The sequence below is a fragment of the Scardinius erythrophthalmus genome, assembly GCF_964197995.2.
Source record: "Scardinius erythrophthalmus genome assembly, chromosome: 15".
Classification (NCBI taxonomy): Eukaryota; Metazoa; Chordata; class Actinopteri; order Cypriniformes; family Leuciscidae; genus Scardinius; species Scardinius erythrophthalmus.
In genome coordinates, this window is record NC_138235.1 from 34,545,237 (window position 1) to 34,564,631 (window position 19,395).

The window sequence follows — 19,395 nt, forward strand, 5'->3', positions numbered from 1 at the left end:
AGTGCTTCTAAACAAAATAATAGCAAACCTATAATCATGCAGTTCTGTAATTTGTCGTGTTTAGTCTTGAGCCTTGAGTCATGCAGTCTCTTCCAGCATTATTGCATGTTAAAGTTTGTGTAAGTTTTAAAGGGTTTATACATTAGCGAATAATCATTAAGCTATAAACATAGTGGGGGAAAGTTGTACTGTTGCATGCTTTATTTGAGGGCTTCACTGGCATTTGACTGTATATTGTTTTTGATATTTAGTTCTTGCATGTTTTTTCCCTACAGCAGTTGGCCACCTTTTTTTAAAGACAACATGAAAACAAAAGATTGATTTATTTTTTTTATTTTATGTTATTGTTCACAATTAATCAGTGCATGTTATTTTAAAGGAACCATTTGTTTTCAGCAATTTAATGTAGTAACTGTTTTTTGCTGCGCGACTGGCTATGTGCGGTGGTCAAAATAATATTAATTCCATAGCTGACTTTTCATAATCCAGTCAAATCATAATGGATAAAACGAAGTCCCAACCTGAAATATTATTTCATTTAGACAATAAATGGGGTGTTATTGCAGTTTCATGTTGTCTTTCCACTGGTGGTTATGTTTAGGGTTACTAACTCTGTTTTTCCTTGATTGGTTGGTCTCGCTTAACTCAAAACATTTTAAAACATGCATGATTCACTGTCACCAGCAGATGATGCAAATGGGTAGCCTAATCTGGGCATATGAAGTTATGAATGCATGTGATGGGATTCATGTGTGTCAAGTGCTTTACTTATGCATGTTTAAGCTGCTTATTTAGGACTTTTGTTGAGAATGTGCATGTGTGTGTTGTCCAGGTACGCGTCGCATGCCTCTTACCCCATGGGAGAATACAATGATCACGCGACTACAGACACCAACACACTCCTACCTGGCCAGGAGTCGCAGCGCCATGTCTTTGTCTGGAGAAGCAGGTAGAACACAAACACTTGCACAGCATGAAACAATCTAATACACTTATTTTATTGTTAATTTTGGTCACAGATAGGGTGGGAAATTAACTTTTTTGCCTATCAGCTGGTGAATGGCCAATTTAACCAGCAACCTTTTTAATTTTAAATTAAATTCAAATGTATAAAATAACATGCTACAAACCTGAAATTGAATTGTGCATGTGTTGCTTTAAATTCTTGTTAAATGTTAAGCTAAGAGACATCTTACTGGTTTCCTGTCATGTTGGTTAGTACAAGAGCAAAATGATCTGACACTGCACAAAAGGTGCCTGCATTTGTCTGGTGGCAAGTGTTAATTTTACACCCTAGCTAGTGAAGCGTTCTGTCAGACCTGACCAGTGTTGAGGTAGAATGGTTTCTTATTTAACCATGTTTTAAAAATAGTATAGCTTTTCAAGCTGTCTTCTGAGAAGTTTTGATGAGGTGTGACTAGAAAAGAGAAAAAATATTATAAAATACATTGTTTTTTGTCATATAAAAGCTATACTATTTTTTTTTTTAACATCTGAGTTACTGTTATGCTTCTAAGAAAACGTAAATAGCTTCAGTGTTAACTAAACTTTTTGATAGTAACTTGTAGAATAGCTAGAAAGTATGAGAAGCTTATAGCTTGACAAGATGCATTTTCAAAGTAGCTTTTACTTCTACAATAGCTAAATTTCAAGATGTTCAGTATGAAAACACATTTACAAAGAAAGAGAGCAGAGAAAGAGTTTGGAGAACTGTGAGCTGTTTCTGGCAAGGCCCATGTCTTAAAACAAAACACCTCTTTTAGACAGACTTCTCTCTGCAACAGCTTTGCCCAGTTACTGCACCCTGCATCTAAAACTGGTGTGTGTGTGTGTGTGTGTGTGCGTGCACAAATAGAGCTGATGCTAATCTCTTGTGTGTATTTATATGTTCTGTCTTTTTCTTGCTAATTGTTTGGGGTTTTTTTTTCTCTGTTTGGGGATTCTGTTATCAACTGATTAAATTAAAGGCTTCTAAAATGGGCAACTGCATCATCATTTGACTATGAGGAATTGAATTGTCTGCATTCAGAATGAAATACTACCCTACTGCATGCTGTGCCATACTTTTCACTGCCTGCTGTTTTCATAATAGTGTGTGAAACACTTTGCAGTGCAAAAACAAAAAGTATGCTACGTTGTTGTCAACCTAATAATTTGTTAGCCGTCCTGTTTAGAAATTAACAATGTTATTTTGCAGCTTTATTCCAATTTAAGTTCACATTTAGACAAATGCAATGCTTTGCATACAGTAAATGTACAAATTAAACAGTATACATAATGCATACTGCAAAAATTGAATGGTAGTATGCCATTACGAACATGCTCTCAGATTGTCCTCCATCAGTGATGATCAGCATTGCCTAATTTCTGTCTAGACTCTAGAGCTTTGTAGATACTAATACACACTTTCTTCTTCTTCCCTTTCCACTTTTCCACCACTCATTCATCCCTTTTTTAACCTTTTTCTTTTGCGCACCCTACTTGCTGTCACTCCTCTTGTCCATAATGGATCAATTTAATTTTTTCATAATACACCCTGGTTGGTTAAACTTGATCGTGGTACAGTGACCCCCGTTTGTCCTCGCTCAGCCTCCTGTCACCCAATGAGCACCATGTCCTTCAAGTCCATCCAGTCACGCAGCGCCGAGCGACCAATCAAAGCAGGCCTTAATTTTGAGAGACCAATCAGAGCAGGGTTCATCCCTTCGGACGGCAGCTCTCGCAGAAAGACCACCCAGAATATCCTGGTATGGTATTGGTGTAAATATGTACTTAAGAGTCTGTGTAGGGCAATTGCAACGTGTTGATCTTTGTATAATGTAGTATGGAAGTACTGTGTATAGATTCGTGCCTCTGTGTATAGATTGACAGGAAGGATAAGGACTATGTGAGGAAGTCATGGAGTAACCTGTCATATCCCACTCCAAGTCTGAGCCTGTTCACACCCAAGAGATCTCCCTCTCCAGTCAGTGATCGCAGCAGGGTCACCAATCCATCCCCCAACAGGTATAAGCACCTTTATAAGATGAGGAATAAGAGTATATGTCATTCTGTCTGAAGATGCATCTAATTTTCACAACCAAGAGGGGTTTTTATACTGAAAATTTGTGGAAATATTTGCACAATTTGTTTTGATTTTTGGATGTGTTGTTGGGTAAACAGTCAACCAGGGTTAGTAAATTAAAAACTAAAATAATTACAAAACTTCATAATCATCCTATGTTAAAGCCATTTTCTGATTTCTATAATTACTTGTATTAGACACATATATATATATATATATATATATATATATATATATATATATATATATATATATATATATATATATATATATATATATATATATATATATATAATATTTGCTGCGAGTTTTGCTGGACAGAATGAAAAGGACCAAAACTTTTCCCTCACTGATTAAATACTTTTTTTTTTTTTTTTTTTTTTTTGGTCTGTTCCTCAGGGCCTCCACTGCTAAACCCTCTCAGAAGACGTTTAACCCCAAAAAGTCCAGGTCTCCTCCTCCCCCAGCATCAATTCCACTGTCTCCTAGTAACCCCTCCTTATTGCCAGGCAATCTCAGGCCCAACAGAGTGACATCAGAGAGCCCGAAAGTTACCCCAGAACGAGAGGGGGGCAAAAAAGAGGATGCTGAACCTCCTAAAATTGAACCAGAGGCTCCTGCAACTAAACCAGAGCCTTCTGCTGGTCTGTAATACTGCGCAACCATACATGAACCATCAAGTTCGATTGAACTAGCATTATATATTATATTCCTGTGGCTCTTTCTCTTTGTAGAAGGTTCTGGAAGTTCTCCAACAGCACGGCCCTCTGCAGGCACAACAGATCCCGAGGAGGCATCTCGTCTGCTGGCTGAGAAACGACGGCAGGCCAGAGAACAGAGAGAAAGAGAAGAGGAGGAGAAGAGACAGCAAGAAGAGGCTGAAAGGTGCGTGTGAGAGATATTCATGAGCACTGTTATTATATCCACTGTTGGGGAAGCTACTCTAAAACTAGTTGCAAAAACAGCCCTGCATTTTGACAAATATTTCTGCTGAGTTGCACAAAAAAAAAAATCCTGATCATATTATCTAATTTTATGATGCGGAGTTCAAAAATAAAAAATGTCAATAAAAACGTACCATCATGAATAAACACACACACATACGATATGATACATATGTATCAGTTTTACTTCACCCACAGATGTAGCAGGAAACATCTGGGTCAGGAAATCAGGATTAGGCATAAAATAATGTCATGCATGAGAAAATTAGATAGTTGTAACCTGGCTCAGAGGAAGAGAGGAATCATGTATCAGTTTTTCTTCTTCACCTTACAAATGGATGTTGAAATCAAAAATGCTATGAAATGCATCATATTTTGGGGGAAGCTGTGATGTGCTTGAGAGAAAGCTTTAGTAATAATTCATTCAACAAATATGTTGCAGGGTTGTGTAATCTACAGTGTTGTCTAAATGTACACTGAACACAACCAAAGCACTATACATTCGTTTATTTTGAAAGAATCTTTTGAATGATCATGTGCCTGTGTGCGTGCAGGCGCAGCAGGGAGGAGATGGCCCGGAGGAAGGCAGAGGAGCGAGCCAAGAGAGAGGAGGAGGCGCAGCGGCAGGCAGAAGAGAAGAAGAGACTAGAGGAGGAGGAGGAGAAGCGATTAGAGGAGGAGAAGGCTCAGAGGGAGAGAGAGGAAGCTGAACGCCTGCAGAGACAGGTACACAAACATATACACACAACAATCTCATTCATTAATCACACCAAACCGATGAATAAATGCACAACACTCAATATGTGCTTTATTAAGATAACATATCAACATTAGGGCTGAAAATAGATAATTCAACATTGATTGATTTTGGTGGAATTTATTTATTTATATACACTGCTGCTCAAAAGTTGGTGGCCAATAAGATTTCTTTTTTTAAAAGATGCATTAAATTGACCAAAAGTAACAGTAAATGCATTTATGTTTAAAATTTTTCTTTCTGTTAATCAAGGAATCTTGAATAAAAATATACAACAAAAAAATATTAAGCTGCACAGCTGTTTTCAATATTGATAATGGCCAGAAATATTTCTTGAGCAGCAAATCAGCATATTATAATGATTTCTGAAGGATCATGTGACACTGAAGACTGGAGTAATGATGCTGAAAATTCAGCTTTGATCACAGGATTAAATTACATTTTACAATATATTCACATAGAAAAGAGTTATTTTAATTTGTTATAATATTTCATAATACAGGGCTCTCAAGTTTTACCAAAAGCTTGGAGTGAGATCACATGCGGTTAGGGGAGGAGCCCCAATGAAGCCCCGCCCCCATATGTCCCCGCCCCCCAATTTTACCTATTGTTCATAATTAACCAGCCCAAATTGAAATTATAACAATTGGTAAATCTGATAAATGACAGAGCAATTCATCACATCAAATATACTCTTTAATGTTATATTTCAAAATTACAAATAAGTTATACAAAAATTAAAAAAATATAACAAATTGCTCCAAACAGTTTGGAAAAACAAATCTTTTTGCATTTTGAATGTGTCTAGTCGAAATGGTATAATTATTTATTGTGTGGTGCATGGGACATGTTGAACAAATGACATATTAGAGTATTATTAAGGTGTGTGTGTGTGTGTGTGTGTGTGTGTGTGTACACAAGTGTACACACTCCAGCTTATGAAATGTGTTTTGTGTTTGAAAAATACAAATGCAATGGCAATGATTAATGTATGTTTTGACAGGATATAAAATATTACCCAGAGCACTCTGCTTTAATACATGTAGCCTTAATGTAACTAGAAAGACTATTAATACAGTATAATATATAATTTAAAATAAAATAAAATAAACAAATTTAAATGTATTTAAAATAAAATTAAGAAATACATCTTCATTCCTTCCCATACCCACTAACATTCCCTTAGTTTCAGATAACGTAAGCTAGCCAAACTGAGCCAAAGCTTCTGGCCTGGTTGCAGAGTAGTTGTAGAGTTTTTGACTGCATCAATAATAATGTATATGATGGGCTATATATTAAATGTTCTAGCCTAAAAATGTTAGACGAGCTTTCTTCCAACTTACCTTCTCCATCACGACGTGTGTTCATGCGATGTTGTTGGTTACCTGGTAACGAACGTACGGTGGCCGACAATGTTCCATCAACTTCCGTGTGTTCGCGCATCTGTGTTGCCTTGTAACAAACGCAATCTGGGATTGCGAGATACATGCTGGCGGCAGGAAACTTCACTTTGTGTGCCTGTGCCTCGTATACAACGTTATATATAAAACTCGCAGGACAACTTGGTTGGCATTGCCTTTTCAGCGTGAGAAATACACGGTGTGGCGTGTGAGCGTGTGAACTGGTTGAATTGCGTGTGTCTCACGCCCAATGCGTGAGACTTGAGAGCCCTGATAATATTACTGTTGTTTTTGATCAAATCAATGCAGCTGTTCTGAGCGTAAGAGACTTTCAAAAACATTAAAGAAACTTACCGACCACAAACATTTGAAAAGTAGTGTATGTATATAAGTTGCCTCTAATATTTTTTTTAAAATATAAAATACATATATAATGCATAATATGAATTATTTTAATACATATGAATATAGTCAAATTAAAGGTGTACAAACAATATATTGGCATTTTCTAAAGCCACTTTTTTTTGTAATATGTGAACTAACCAACATTTTTCAATTAATTAATCTCAAAAACATGTTAAGTTTGACAGCCCTAAAGTTAATGCATGCTGAATAATGCATATACTGTACGTGCAGTTTCAAATGCCAGTGTGTTTTGTGTGGCCCTGTATGTTCAGAAAGAAGAAGAGGAGGCTCGCCAGAGAGAAGAGGCAGAGCGTTTGCGTCTGGAGAGAGAGAAACACTTCCAGAAAGAGGAGGCTGAGAGAATGGAGAGGAAGAAGGTAAACAAGTTCATTATATTGAGTGGCTTTTAAGGTAATTACAGGATTTTAAGTTACCTGATTGTGTTCTTGTCTGTCACAGCGCCTTGAGGAAATTATGAAACGCACACGCCGATCTGATCAGGTAAAGATGTAAAGCAATTGCTGCTGCTTTTTTGGCATTGTTGCCTTTCATTCAAAGTGCTGGCTTTTTCTCTAACACACTTTCTGTTTTACACATCTTATGTTTTGAAGAAAGCCACCCCACAGAGAAATGGCGATGTCAGCCAGCAGAGCGGACAGGATTCAGGTGAGCTGTGATGTACATGTGCACCATAGTGTTTCCTCCCTGACCTTACCTTTTCCTCTTAATCTGACATCATTAATGTCCCTCTCTCTTGTCTGTTAGTGATTTCAATATCCAGCAGTCCCTCAGTGAGTGTGTCGACCCCTCAGGCTCCGGAGACCTCTGAGACCGGACGCAGTGACAGTAACGGACTCTCTGACCCCAGCTTCATCACACCCATACGGCCCACTTCAGGTCACAGGTGAGATTTCTTTCACAATTAATCATAATAACAAACATAAAAAAGGCAAGGCCTAGTAGTTAACGTGATTTGAAACACATATTCAGTTTCATTCCAACTTGCAAAATTTCCCATTCTGTCCAAAAATGTAATAAACAAAACATAATTAAAAAAATAATTCTATGTATTTCTTAATAATAATAATAGTTAGTTAATAATTAATAATAATAATAATAATAATAAATATTTATTTTATTTTATTTTATTAATTATTAATACAAAATAGTTTATTAAAATAATATCTATCTATCTATCGTTTTATCTGTCATTGTTTTTGTTGATCTGTCTGTCTGTCTGTCTATCTATCTATCTATCTATCTATCTATCTATATTAAATAAGCACCTTAATTTGTCTTTATATTAAGAAAGCAATAGAAAAATCCCACATTGCGATGCTTACTGTACATTAGGTATGTGCTATTCTAGTTTACTATTGAAATTGCTTTGAATTGTCCTCATTTCAAAGTCACTTTGGAAAAATGTTTCTAGTTAAATGTAGAAAATGGTCTGACACTCATGTTGATCTGCAGCTCTACTATTATGGAAGTAAAATAATGTCAAATGTTTTTGAAACAAAAAGCCTGTTGAATTGCACTACTTGAAAAAAATAGGCATTGCATTAACCATGCTTGCATTTTAATGCATTGTATTTTTAGGGCTTGCGTTTTTATAGGCTGAAATTCAACATGGTTGAATATTTAAGCTGTGAATATTTCAATTAAAAACATTTCAAACACATTTTCATTATTAAAAATTCAATAATCCATATTCACCTTTCATATTTCACTTCCAAAATATTCAAACTGTTAAAAACTGTTTGGTCTTTTATATCACTGTATTAGTCCATAAACTACGTTAAGCGTTTTGTCCCGACAGAAGGGGAATCCTCGAGTGTGAGGTATTGAGGGAAACCGATTATAATCCTGTTCATGTAGAGAAAGCTGATGACATGTAGGCTACACAGGGAAAGTAACAATGAAGTTATTGAATGAAACAAACACAGCTTTTGTGTCTTTATCATCTTTTCCGCAAATATACTGACACAGATAATCATTTTCATTTTATGAATGAATGGCTTGCTCTAACTGTTGCTGGTCTTCGTCAACAACACAAGCTTTTGCACCACCTGCTGGTGAGGTTGACTAACAGCAGATGGATAGTATCTCGGTAATCTACTGCTTTTCCTGCAGTTCCGTTGAATTTACTGTCGAATTTGAACCACTGAATTTGTGGAAGCGAAGCGAAATAAAATGGACCGAAAATTGCCTGTTGAATATTATAGGTTGTATTTTTAAACAGTTTGAATATTTTGGAAGTGAAATATGAAAGGTGAATATGGATTATTGAATTCTTAATAATGAAAATGTGTTTGAAATGTTTTTAATTGAAATATTCACAGCTTAAATATTCAACCATGTTGAATTTCAGCCCATAAAAATGCAAGCCCTAAAAATACAATGCATTAAAATGCAAGCATGGTTAATGCAATGCCTATTTTTTTTTCAAGTAGTGCAATTCAACAGGCTTTTTGTTTCAAAAACATTTGACATTATTTTACTTCCATATACTGTCCTCAACTGGTGACAGGAGGAAGTCCAACTTTATTTTTTTATAAGCTGTTGATAATGCATTAACAGACAGTATGAAAACTGCATTTATTCATTAAGTAAACACTTTTATCCAAAGCTACTTACAAATAAGAATACAAGCAGAAGCAGTTAATTCAACAATATGCTTAATCAGAGAAACTTGAACTTGATCTATAAAAAAAACAGTTTGTAATCTGAGACTTTTTCTTCACTGCAAGCGTGACTGCCCAACTCAGAGAAAACGGCGGTGTCACAGAAGCCTTCGAGGAGGTCATAGAGCTTCCTATGGCGAACAAACTATCCCGTCAGGATGGAGATGGAGAGGAAGTGGAAAATGAGGAAGAGGAGGAGAAGAGGAAGGTTCCCATTTTGGCTTTCAGAGAGAATGGCAGCACGCATAACGTGAGTGGACCGGAGGAGGACCCGGCACAGTAAACACTTCTCTCAGGTCAGTCAGTCTGGACACAACACTGATTTTATTTTTATTTTTTTGGGTGACATACCATGGTCCCCTTAAACCTTATTTTGAAATTTTTCCCCCATTATAGATATATGAACATTTATAATTGTGGAAGTGCAACCTGCAACACAGGAAATAGAGTCCGAGGGAGACCCCTCACTGTACTTCCCTTCATCTGACACTTAGACACCTAAAATGGCAAAAACGAAACGTGTCCTCGCAGCTGAGACCGATCTCTTGGCTTCTCCTTCCTCTAATCAGCTCCTGTCTCCCCAAACTGAAGTGGTACGCTCCAGGAACCACATCTTCCGTCATTTGGGGAGTCACGGTGACTGTGAAGGCACATTTAGTACTTGAAGAAAAGTGTCGTCGCTGTCGTGGAAGCTCCTGTGAAGTGCTAACCATAAGGAATGTGTGACGAGAGAATGATGTTTGTTGTGTTTGGGTAGATTTATGGCGAAACCTCGTAGTTTTGCTCTCGTTATGCCAGCAATTGAGTGGCTGAACTCTCCGCTTAGTTTTATAATTAATGTTCAAATGAAGAGAACTTATTTTCTGCCCTCTTTGGAAAGCTTGAACAGATTTTTGCCTCTTGAATTACGTCTCATTCCACTCCAACGTACGGCCCTCTGCGCAGTCCGAGCGAAGCAAAGCTTTCATACTTGATCTTTATTTTCTTCCTAATGTGGTTGGGTGATTTAAATCTCATGCAACTTTTCAGAAACATATCCATGATATATTTAACTTAAAATTAAATGGAATTTTTTTTTCACATTTCATTAAAATTAAGCACATCCTCACAATTTCTCATTATAGTAATAATGCAAAACATTTGTAAATTGTGAAGTATTTATATACCATTGTAACTGTTCTACTGCCTTTAATCAATACTGATTTAAATAAAACAAATTGTATTACTTTTCCCCCCCATTAGATTTTAGGTTGAAATGTGACCTGGATATGATTTTGTGAGATTCACCCAGCTGATGGTTTGCTTGCCATGTTGTTTTGTTTAGCATTAATCACAGACACCCGAAAGCAACTTGTAATATAGAGGTTACGTCTATTTAATCGGTAGAACCCATACAAGCTAATCTTTAAAATCAAGAGATCTTTCGAATGTAATCATAACGTAATAAATAAATCTGAAATGCTGCTACCTATGTCTTTCCTCTGCCTTATCAGATGAAGTGAAGTTTTGAGGATTTGTTTGTAGAGCTGTTGTTAAAGGGCTGAGTTGTTTTAGTTTTTTTTTTTTTTTAAATCCTCTGTTCATCAATAGGCTCGTAACACATGCTGTCGGTACAGCCCTGTAAGTGCTGCTGCATCATGTAGCTGTTTCCATCCCGGCCCTATGAGATACAGATAATCAATCAATACGTCATAGGGCTCATGGAAAACCAAGTATCCTATGTAGGACATATTATGAAGCGATTTATCTTGTAAACAACAAAAGACTATCTCTGTTTTTGTTGTGATCAGTATCAGTGGATGGTCAGTGGACACCATGCAAAAAAAAAAAAGAAGCAGCAGGGATCAATTAAATATCTTGAAATGAAGAAACTGTAAATCTTGATATGCAAACACTAAAAAAGTATACATGAATGTTGCACAAAATCTGTTAGCAGAATGGTGGGTGAAGGTTTAAAACAAGCACAACTTGTTTACTGAGACGTCAGGGACAGATTTCTCAGTGAAGGCTTATTATTTATAGAGCACTTCTCATAAAGCACCCATGTGCCCTAGACCTAATCAACAGCACTGAGTACCACTTTAAAGAACTGAAGCGTTTTCTCCCTACCAAGTCGGTCTATATGCATGTACAAATGATGAAAATCAATAAAACTTTTTATCTGGATGTGACTTAAGACTGCTTTGTGTTCCTAGTGTTACAAATTAAGTTGTCACAGTAAATTAGGACTGTGGTTGTATGATTCTGACATTTTGCTGGCCTAGATGAAACTTTTGCATGTGGAACAATGTGATGTTTAGATCCACCAGTGTTTAATATGGTGCTAGTGTGAAGCTGATGATCTCTGAGGTTAAGATAAACATGTAAACATGCCCCCAAACGGGTATCTGGAAATTTTCATTGGCTATCAAATAACATACCACAGATGATGTCAATGATGTGGAATATTTAATTTTTTGGTATGAAGTGAAACGAGCAGTGAAACCGCTCCACTCAGGATCCAAACGATAAAGGGAGTGACTGAAAAGCCTCTGCATTTCTCCCAGTCAGACAGAGGATGAACCACTGCCATGTAACGCTGAATGGTCATGAGAGTTAAGAACAACAAGGCCGTTATGGATGCAGCTTAACACAACCACCAATGAGAAAAAGAGTGGACTGAGAATGGATCCAACTTTCACCTCTTCATCTTTGCAACACAACAACTCGTCGTATTCTGAGTCATAGTTGTCAGAGTGTTCATTGTAGACCGGATTCAGTGTTTCCTCATCAGTCATGTACAACATCACAAACTTTAGTTAGAGATCAGATTTGTCCAGTTTCAGTTCTTTACTGTTTGTAGATGTTTTCTGTGAGAACCAACTGAAACATTAAAGGTGCTCTAAGCGATGTTGCACGTTTTTTAGGCCAAAACGTTTTTTTTTGTCACATACAGCAAACATCTCCTCACTATCCGCTAGCTGCCTGTCCCCTGAACACATTGGAAAAAAAAAAACACGGTCTCTGTTAGACAGCCCAGGCTCCACAAACGGCAACAAAAACAAACTGGCCCAGCCTGGACCACGAAACATAACAAACAGTGTTCCAGACAATAACCGACAAGAATGATTTGGGGGTGGGGGTTGGGGGGTTAGTGCACGTGCACATGAGGGGGTGAGGGGGTGGGGGGGGGGGTTGTGGAGTGGAGGAGAGAGAAGCATGAAGAGGGAAGTTAGTTAGAGGAGAGATGTCCTAGACAACGACGACGACTAACGTTAAAAATTTATATTTTGATATGGCCAACACACGACCAAAGCGACGACGTTCCAATGGACAAATAACAAAGAAGAGGGAAAAGGAGAGGGAATGCGCAAAGTCCCGAATTTACATCGGAAAAGCGAGATGTGGCGAGAACTCCGCCGGCAGAAGGGCTTCCAATCCGAAATTCAGGTGGCTCTGTTTTCGCTGGACAGGTGGGTAAATCCAGTTTGGTTTTTCTAAATGGTTCATGACTTTCAGGAAGCACGGGAGGGAGGGTCGAGCTAGCCTCCATTTCGTTTAACAATACTTTGAACGTCAACAAGAAGTGACTTCACCCAACATTGCTTAGACCTAGACCACCTTTAATAAAATCTTTCTTTCTCTATATTTGAATACTATATTTGAAAATATATAAATATATTTAGTCCTGAATATAAAGTATTAACGCTGCAACAAGATCCAACTCTTCCAATTTTAATCTGCCTGCTATACGTGACATCTAGGACTTTGCTAAAACAGTACACGACTTGCCTAAATTCATGATGATATTGCCCTTGTACAGCACAATTGTGATCAGAACAGACTTGGATCACTCTGATCAACTAGCTAGAATAACTAAGTTTAAACATTGAATATTATCAATGTGTTAAAGGGGTCATATAATGTCATTTTTGTACAAGCTAATATGATTCTTTAGGGTCTAAATTAAAAGTTTGTAATATACTTTAATTAAAAATTCTCATTAGTATTGTAAGAAAACACTAATTTTACCTGGTCAAAAACAGCTCTGTTTTCAGCACGCCGTTTCAGTGCATGTGTCTTTAAATGATAATGAGCTTTGCTCACCCCGCCCCTCTGTTCTGTGCGCACACCGTTTGTAACACAATAACCACAACGCGTCGTTCATTAAAAACGTGGGATTATGAATTATATTGATAACGTCATACATAGAAAACATGCCATAATGTACCCTAAATGTGTAAAAATAGCCACATTCATCGTGAAGCGTGCAAGCTATTTGCAAAGATTAATATAAAGATGAATATAAAGGTCAATAAAACGTTACACTCACTTGTTCTTCTGGAGGTTCAGCAGGAACACGAATAGTTGGTACCGATCCTTTTTTCAGGAGCAGCTTCTTAGCAAATCCAGCTTTATACTGACCCTAGTTTGTAAAGCAGTCTGGTGAAATGATTCGCGCAAACATGAAAGCATTGACGTTGATCGTGGGGAATATTCCCTTCGAAAACAAACTCAGCCACTGCATCTTCAGCGGTTCGGATTTAGGAACATCATCAACTCAAATATATAAATATATTTCTTTAGTCCTTAATATAATTAAAGTATTAACGCTGCAATAAAGTTTCTACAGGTCCTTTCATCCCACATGCAAAGAGGATGCTGAAGTGGCTTTGTGATCTTTACAACTGAAGTAACTGTTCCACTTAAACCCATTTGTAATTACAGGCATGCAACAAATATAATACACTTAGAAGAAAAGCAGGCTTCTGTCAGGTGCTTCATATATAAAACCCTTTTTAGGTTTTCCTAAAAGTTCCCATCATGGAATAATTTTATGACTGTAGTTTGAATTCATTCATTTGTTTTAATTTATTTATTTTTAGTTTAATTTAAACTTTTGCTAAGTATTCTGATTAATAATTTTGTAATTTTGCCTCTACGTCCCCCCGATTGCGCGCGAGCTTCTCCTCCTGTCCATACGGTAATTTCTCTACTGTGCGACAGAGAGTCGGGTGGTTATGACGCTTAGCCTATTTTTTACAAAAACTGCTTCTATGGGGCCATAACATAAGATACAAGGTAATGGAGCCTTTTATACATTTTCATGTTTCTTTAGAAATAAATAATGGACAAATGGAGTCTTTAAACGCCTCAGATGTAAAGTTATTCGCTGTCAAAGTGAGGGCAAAATGAATGGGAGTCAATGGAATGCTAACAGCAGGTGTTGGTCTGCTAATCAATGGCGGCCCCCGGGGAAGCTTCAGTTTTTTCTGAAACATTACCCCCTTGGTCCTTATACAAATGCTATTGAAACCTGGAGACCCACGTCGTATGTAACTTTAGAGACGGTCCCTAAATGTGTGAATGAGGCCAACTTTATGCCAGTAGCCTATTTCACTGGGAAATGCTTAGCGTTAAACTTTGCGCGTTACGTTTATATGCAGAGTCAGTCTGCTTTAATTTTATCGTCCATTAAGCTACTTTAAGCGTCCTGACGGCAGGAGAAGGGGAGAATCCTGGAGTAGCCTATGACATATTGAGGAAACCCCCAGTACTGCAGCACAGAGGTGCGATATAAAGTTAAAGAAACTAAACAACCTAGAGAAATATATGTCTACTATCTCAGATTTACACTTTTATTCACCTATCTCGTTCATGGTAGAGAAAGCTGCTCATGTACAAAAGTAACGGTGACGTGAAGAGTGAAATGTAAACTTAGCTTTTGTCTTTATCAGCTTTTCCTTACATACTGGCCTTCATAATCATCACAAATACTTACCACTTGCTCCATTTCTGTAAATCCGCTAACTCTTTATTTTGATCTCCGCTGAAAAGACATTCTACTGACTCAAGTAATTTTGCAACTGTGTCAACATATTTTACTAACCTGAATCCTAACACCTAGAGTTAGTTGACATGTAGTTGCAAAGTTACTTATAGTCAATAAAACGTCTAAAGTGGACCATTGAAATAAAGTGTAACCTCATTCTAATATCCTTCAGAAATGTTGAAAACAGCTGCTTGATGTTTTTGTGGACATTTGTTCAGGATTCTTTGAGTAAAATAAAAAAAAAAAAAAAAAACAGTCCTTATTTGAAACCAAAGTATTTTGTAACTTTATAAATGTCTTTCTTTACTGTCACTTTTGATGTGTTTAATGCATCCTTGATGAATAAAATAATAAATTTCCTTGATCTCTTGGAACTTTTGAACTGTAGTGTATGATGTAATGTACATTGTTAGAATTCTTGCTTTTAACAAACACAATAAACAGAAAATAAATATGAAATTCTTGTCAGGGTAGAGCAGAATTGCTTTATTCTGGACACATTTTCTTCACTATCATCCGTAAATGTTTCTGGAATTTTTCTCCAATTAAAACATAAAGCACTGGGTTTAAGCAGCAGTGTGAGAAAGCCAACAGTCGGCAAGCGTAAAATGCATAATCAAGATGAATGGATACCCTACAGACTGTAAATGGAGTTAAACCATAATCCTGCAAAATTCTCAAGAACATCACAATGTTGTACGGAGCCCAACCGATGAAGAACACCAGGCTGATGCAGAATATTAGTTTGATAGTCTTGTTTCGTAGCCTTGTTCGGGCCTGCACAATTGTCATAAACATTCTGAAATGGCAAAATCCCATGATGCAAAATGCAATCAAGAAAAAAATGCTTTGTAAATAAACAGAGACATGTTTTGCTCTAATACTGTCAAATTCACAGTAAATATTATTATCGTGTTCCAAGACTTTGCTTCGGAGTGAGACTAACAGTGCAGCCGTTCCGCTCAGGATCCAAATGATGAAGGGAGCGACTGAAAAGCCTCTATATTTCTCCCAGTCAGACAGAGGATGAACCACTGCCATGTAACGCTGAATGGTCATGAGAGTTAAGAACAACACACTGCTGTAAAAGCCCATGTAGAACAGAAACTTCACCGCTTTACAGCCAATCTCTCCAAACGTCCAACCCCAGATGAAGTACGAGGCCCAGAATGGAAGTCCAAAAGTGAACAGCAGATCTGACAGAGCCAAATTGAGGATCAGGATGTTTATCAGGGATCTAAACTTCTCGTATAGCACCAGGATAACCAGAACCAGCAGGTTACCAATGCAACTAAACACAACCAGAAGAGTGAAAAAAACTGAAATAACAATGTATCCGACTTTCACTACCTCCTCTTTGCGACATAGTTGGTCTTCTATATCATACTCAGTAGATGTATAGTCTTCAGTCATGATGTTCTCTGTTTGATAATGTTAATTTTGTTGTTAGAATTCATTGTAGTTGTTTACTTAATAAAAAAAAGATATACAAGATATAATAAAGAATAATCTTATCTTATTATAATAATATTTCTTACCTTAATTTCAGTCCTGTTAGTACTAATGACTCCTGGCTAACTGAACGGGGATATTTGAGCATTATTATGATGAATGGGAGGGTTAAATGTGTGTCTCTACTGAAAAACTCAGTCATTCCCCTTTACCTCTAACATGAAATTAAAGTATCACTTACGCAATGAAAGTTAATTGTTGCTTTTTTCAGTGTTGCAGCAATTCCTTAGTAAGACATTTTAGGGTAGTTGCCAGTTAATGGGCGTTTCGAAACTTTTGGTTTATATTTCGAAATTATTAGGTTTATAATGGTGTTCGTATTATTCACTTTATTTCCATGTTAAGAAGTAAAACGGCATAATTCAAAGGCCGCATAGTTCTAGCTATTGCTTTTGAATCAACAGCAGGATTGAATTTGCATGATTAATGTCAGTAAATAGTTGATAAAAATGCTTGACAGCTGCTTTTTTGTAATTGTTTTTCAAATCATGCATTTATGTCATGATTATGTTCATTTAAAAAGTTGTTGAAGTATGTTGTTTTTATGAAGATGATTAGTTGCAGGGATCACATGTACAGGGTATAGGCTGCAGTATTGTTTGTTATGAACATAAAAAAGTAAATGCATAAAAAATGAGTTTATGATCTCAAATCTTCCATTTTCCTGTTTATGTAGGTCAATGATGATGCTGTGCTTCCTTCCACAGACCACATTGATTTACACTTTGTCACGTGAAAGAAGAAAATGTCATTTTCCAGTCATAACTACATTTTGGTCATTTCATTGCACAAAAACAAAACTGCGTAATCTGCCTTTTCACATACAGTTCTCATGAGTTTTCTTTTACAGTAATGGTGGTAGTACGTGGTAGTATTTGAGAAATTCACAAACACTTTATTCAGAACATATTTTTCTTTTGTGTATTCAAGCTGGCATGAACTCAAAACATGCTTTTACACACAAAAAAACAAGGTTTTGTTTAATGTTTCATAACGATAATGATGATTTGATCCAATCTGCAGCCAGATTCTTCAATCTTCTTCAATGCTTGTTTTCTGATGACGTAGTTTTCTGAAGTATTATCTTGCCAAGTAAAACAAAGCACATTATTCATAGACTTAAATCTTTACATAAGACCCTCCTTGGAATTGCTCGCAAGTTATTACGGAACCTTGCATCTACAAAAACTAAAAAGGCTGGGTTTAAGCAACAGTGTGTAAAAGCTAACATCCGGCAAGCATAATATGCATAGTCGAGTCTAATGCTTACTGTACAGTCTGTGAATGGATGTATATTCTGATCAGTCAAAGATTTCAAGAACATAACAATGTTATATGGAGCCCAACCAATAAAAAACACGAGCACAATAACAAATGTTAGTCTAACGGTCTTGCGACTCTTATTGGTCTGTTTTTTTGTTATTGTCCGAAGCATTTTGCCATAGCAAAAACCCATGATTAGAAATGCAATGCAGAAGAAAGCATTTTGAAAATAAGCAATGCCAGATTTCATTTCAACACTGCCATATTCACAGTATGCATTATTAAAATGTGGTATAACTTTGCTATGAAGTGAACCAAGCAGTGAAACCGCTCCGCTCAGGATCCAAACGATGAAGGGAGCGACTGAAAAGCCTCTGCATTTCTCCCAGTCAGACAGAGGATGAACCACTGCCATGTAACGCTGAATGGTCATGAGAGTTAAGAACAACACGCTGCTGTAAAAGCCAACATAGAACAGAAACTTCACCGCTTTACAGCCAATATCTCCAAATGTCCAACCCCAGATGAAGTACGAGGCCCAGAATGGAAGTCCAAAAGTGAACAGCAGATTTGATAGAGCCAAATTGAGGATAAACATGTTGGTCAGGGATTTGATGTTCTTGTAGAGAGCCAGAATGACCAGAACAAGGATGTTACCAATACAGCTTAACACAACCACTAATGAGAAGAAGAGCGGGATGAGAATGGATCCAACTTTCACCACTTCATCTTTCTTACACATCTGGTCTTCATAGTACAAGTCATAGTAGTCACTGTCCGTTGTATTCTCATCAGTCATGTTCGTCCTGCAATCACAAACTGACAAGATCCAATTTGTCCAGGTTAATTTTTTTTGCTCGTTGTATGCTAAAAAAATAAATAAAAACTACTTGGAAACTATTTTTACCAAGAAACTGCATGTACATTTTTGAAATAATTACAAAGAAATGGTGTTACACTGAATTTCTTTTCTTTCTGCGTTTTCATAAGAGGAAAAAGATAAGTTATACAAGTCAGTTTAATTCGAGTAACCTAGTCAAATGACTCGCATGACTTACCTGAATTCTTGATGATATGGACCTTGTAGTGCACAATGATGATCAGAACAGCACATTACCACAACAATATCTAGTATAAAATTAACTGGAATTTCATGAACTTTGTACATCCATGGTCACATGAAGCAGTATGTCTCAAGACGTACATATCATCATGTGATGATTGTGATGTGAAATGTTCCTTAGATCACCTAAAATAGCCAAGTTAGAAGAATGTATCTTATCAGTGTATTAAAAAAAGCAAGCATGATTGTTCTGTCGACATACATCCTCCCTCAAACCTCAGCCTCTAGATCCTTTCATCTCATATACACAGAGGAAGCTCAAGTGGCTTTGAAATCTTTACAACTGAAGTAACAATTCATCTTTAACCCATTCGTAATTACAGGCATACAACAAATATAATACACTCAGAAGAAAAGCAGGCTTCTGTCAGGTGCTTCATATATAAAACCTTTTAGGAGTTCCCGTCATGGGATCATTTTATGGATGTAGT

At 36.8% G+C, this 19,395-nt stretch overlaps 1 protein-coding gene and 1 pseudogene across 3 annotated transcripts in view; one reads left to right on the plus strand and one right to left on the minus strand.

Moving 5' to 3' along the window:
* map7b (microtubule-associated protein 7b) overlaps nt 1-11,424 on the plus strand; it is a 40,718-nt gene extending 29,294 nt beyond the window's left edge. For both annotated transcript variants that reach the window (XM_081387250.1, XM_081387251.1), the window contains 12 exons: nt 833-949; nt 2,590-2,747; nt 2,864-3,006; nt 3,464-3,708; nt 3,799-3,949; nt 4,563-4,734; nt 6,843-6,947; nt 7,030-7,071; nt 7,182-7,236; nt 7,336-7,474; nt 9,321-9,550; nt 9,651-11,424. In XM_081387250.1, coding sequence (XP_081243376.1) covers nt 833-949; nt 2,590-2,747; nt 2,864-3,006; nt 3,464-3,708; nt 3,799-3,949; nt 4,563-4,734; nt 6,843-6,947; nt 7,030-7,071; nt 7,182-7,236; nt 7,336-7,474; nt 9,321-9,537 — 1,544 coding nt within the window. In that variant the 3' untranslated portion in view covers nt 9,538-9,550; nt 9,651-11,424. The remainder of the gene's footprint in view (nt 1-832; nt 950-2,589; nt 2,748-2,863; nt 3,007-3,463; nt 3,709-3,798; nt 3,950-4,562; nt 4,735-6,842; nt 6,948-7,029; nt 7,072-7,181; nt 7,237-7,335; nt 7,475-9,320; nt 9,551-9,650) is intronic.
* Nucleotides 11,425-15,552: 4,128 nt separating this feature from the next.
* On the minus strand, nt 15,553-18,640 carry LOC308702742 (chemokine XC receptor 1-like; annotated as a pseudogene). The gene is made up of 2 exons: nt 18,505-18,640; nt 15,553-16,357 (listed from the first exon to the last, which is right to left on the minus strand). The product of its transcript is annotated as a chemokine XC receptor 1-like (transcript).
* Between the last annotated feature and the right edge of the window lie 755 nt (nt 18,641-19,395).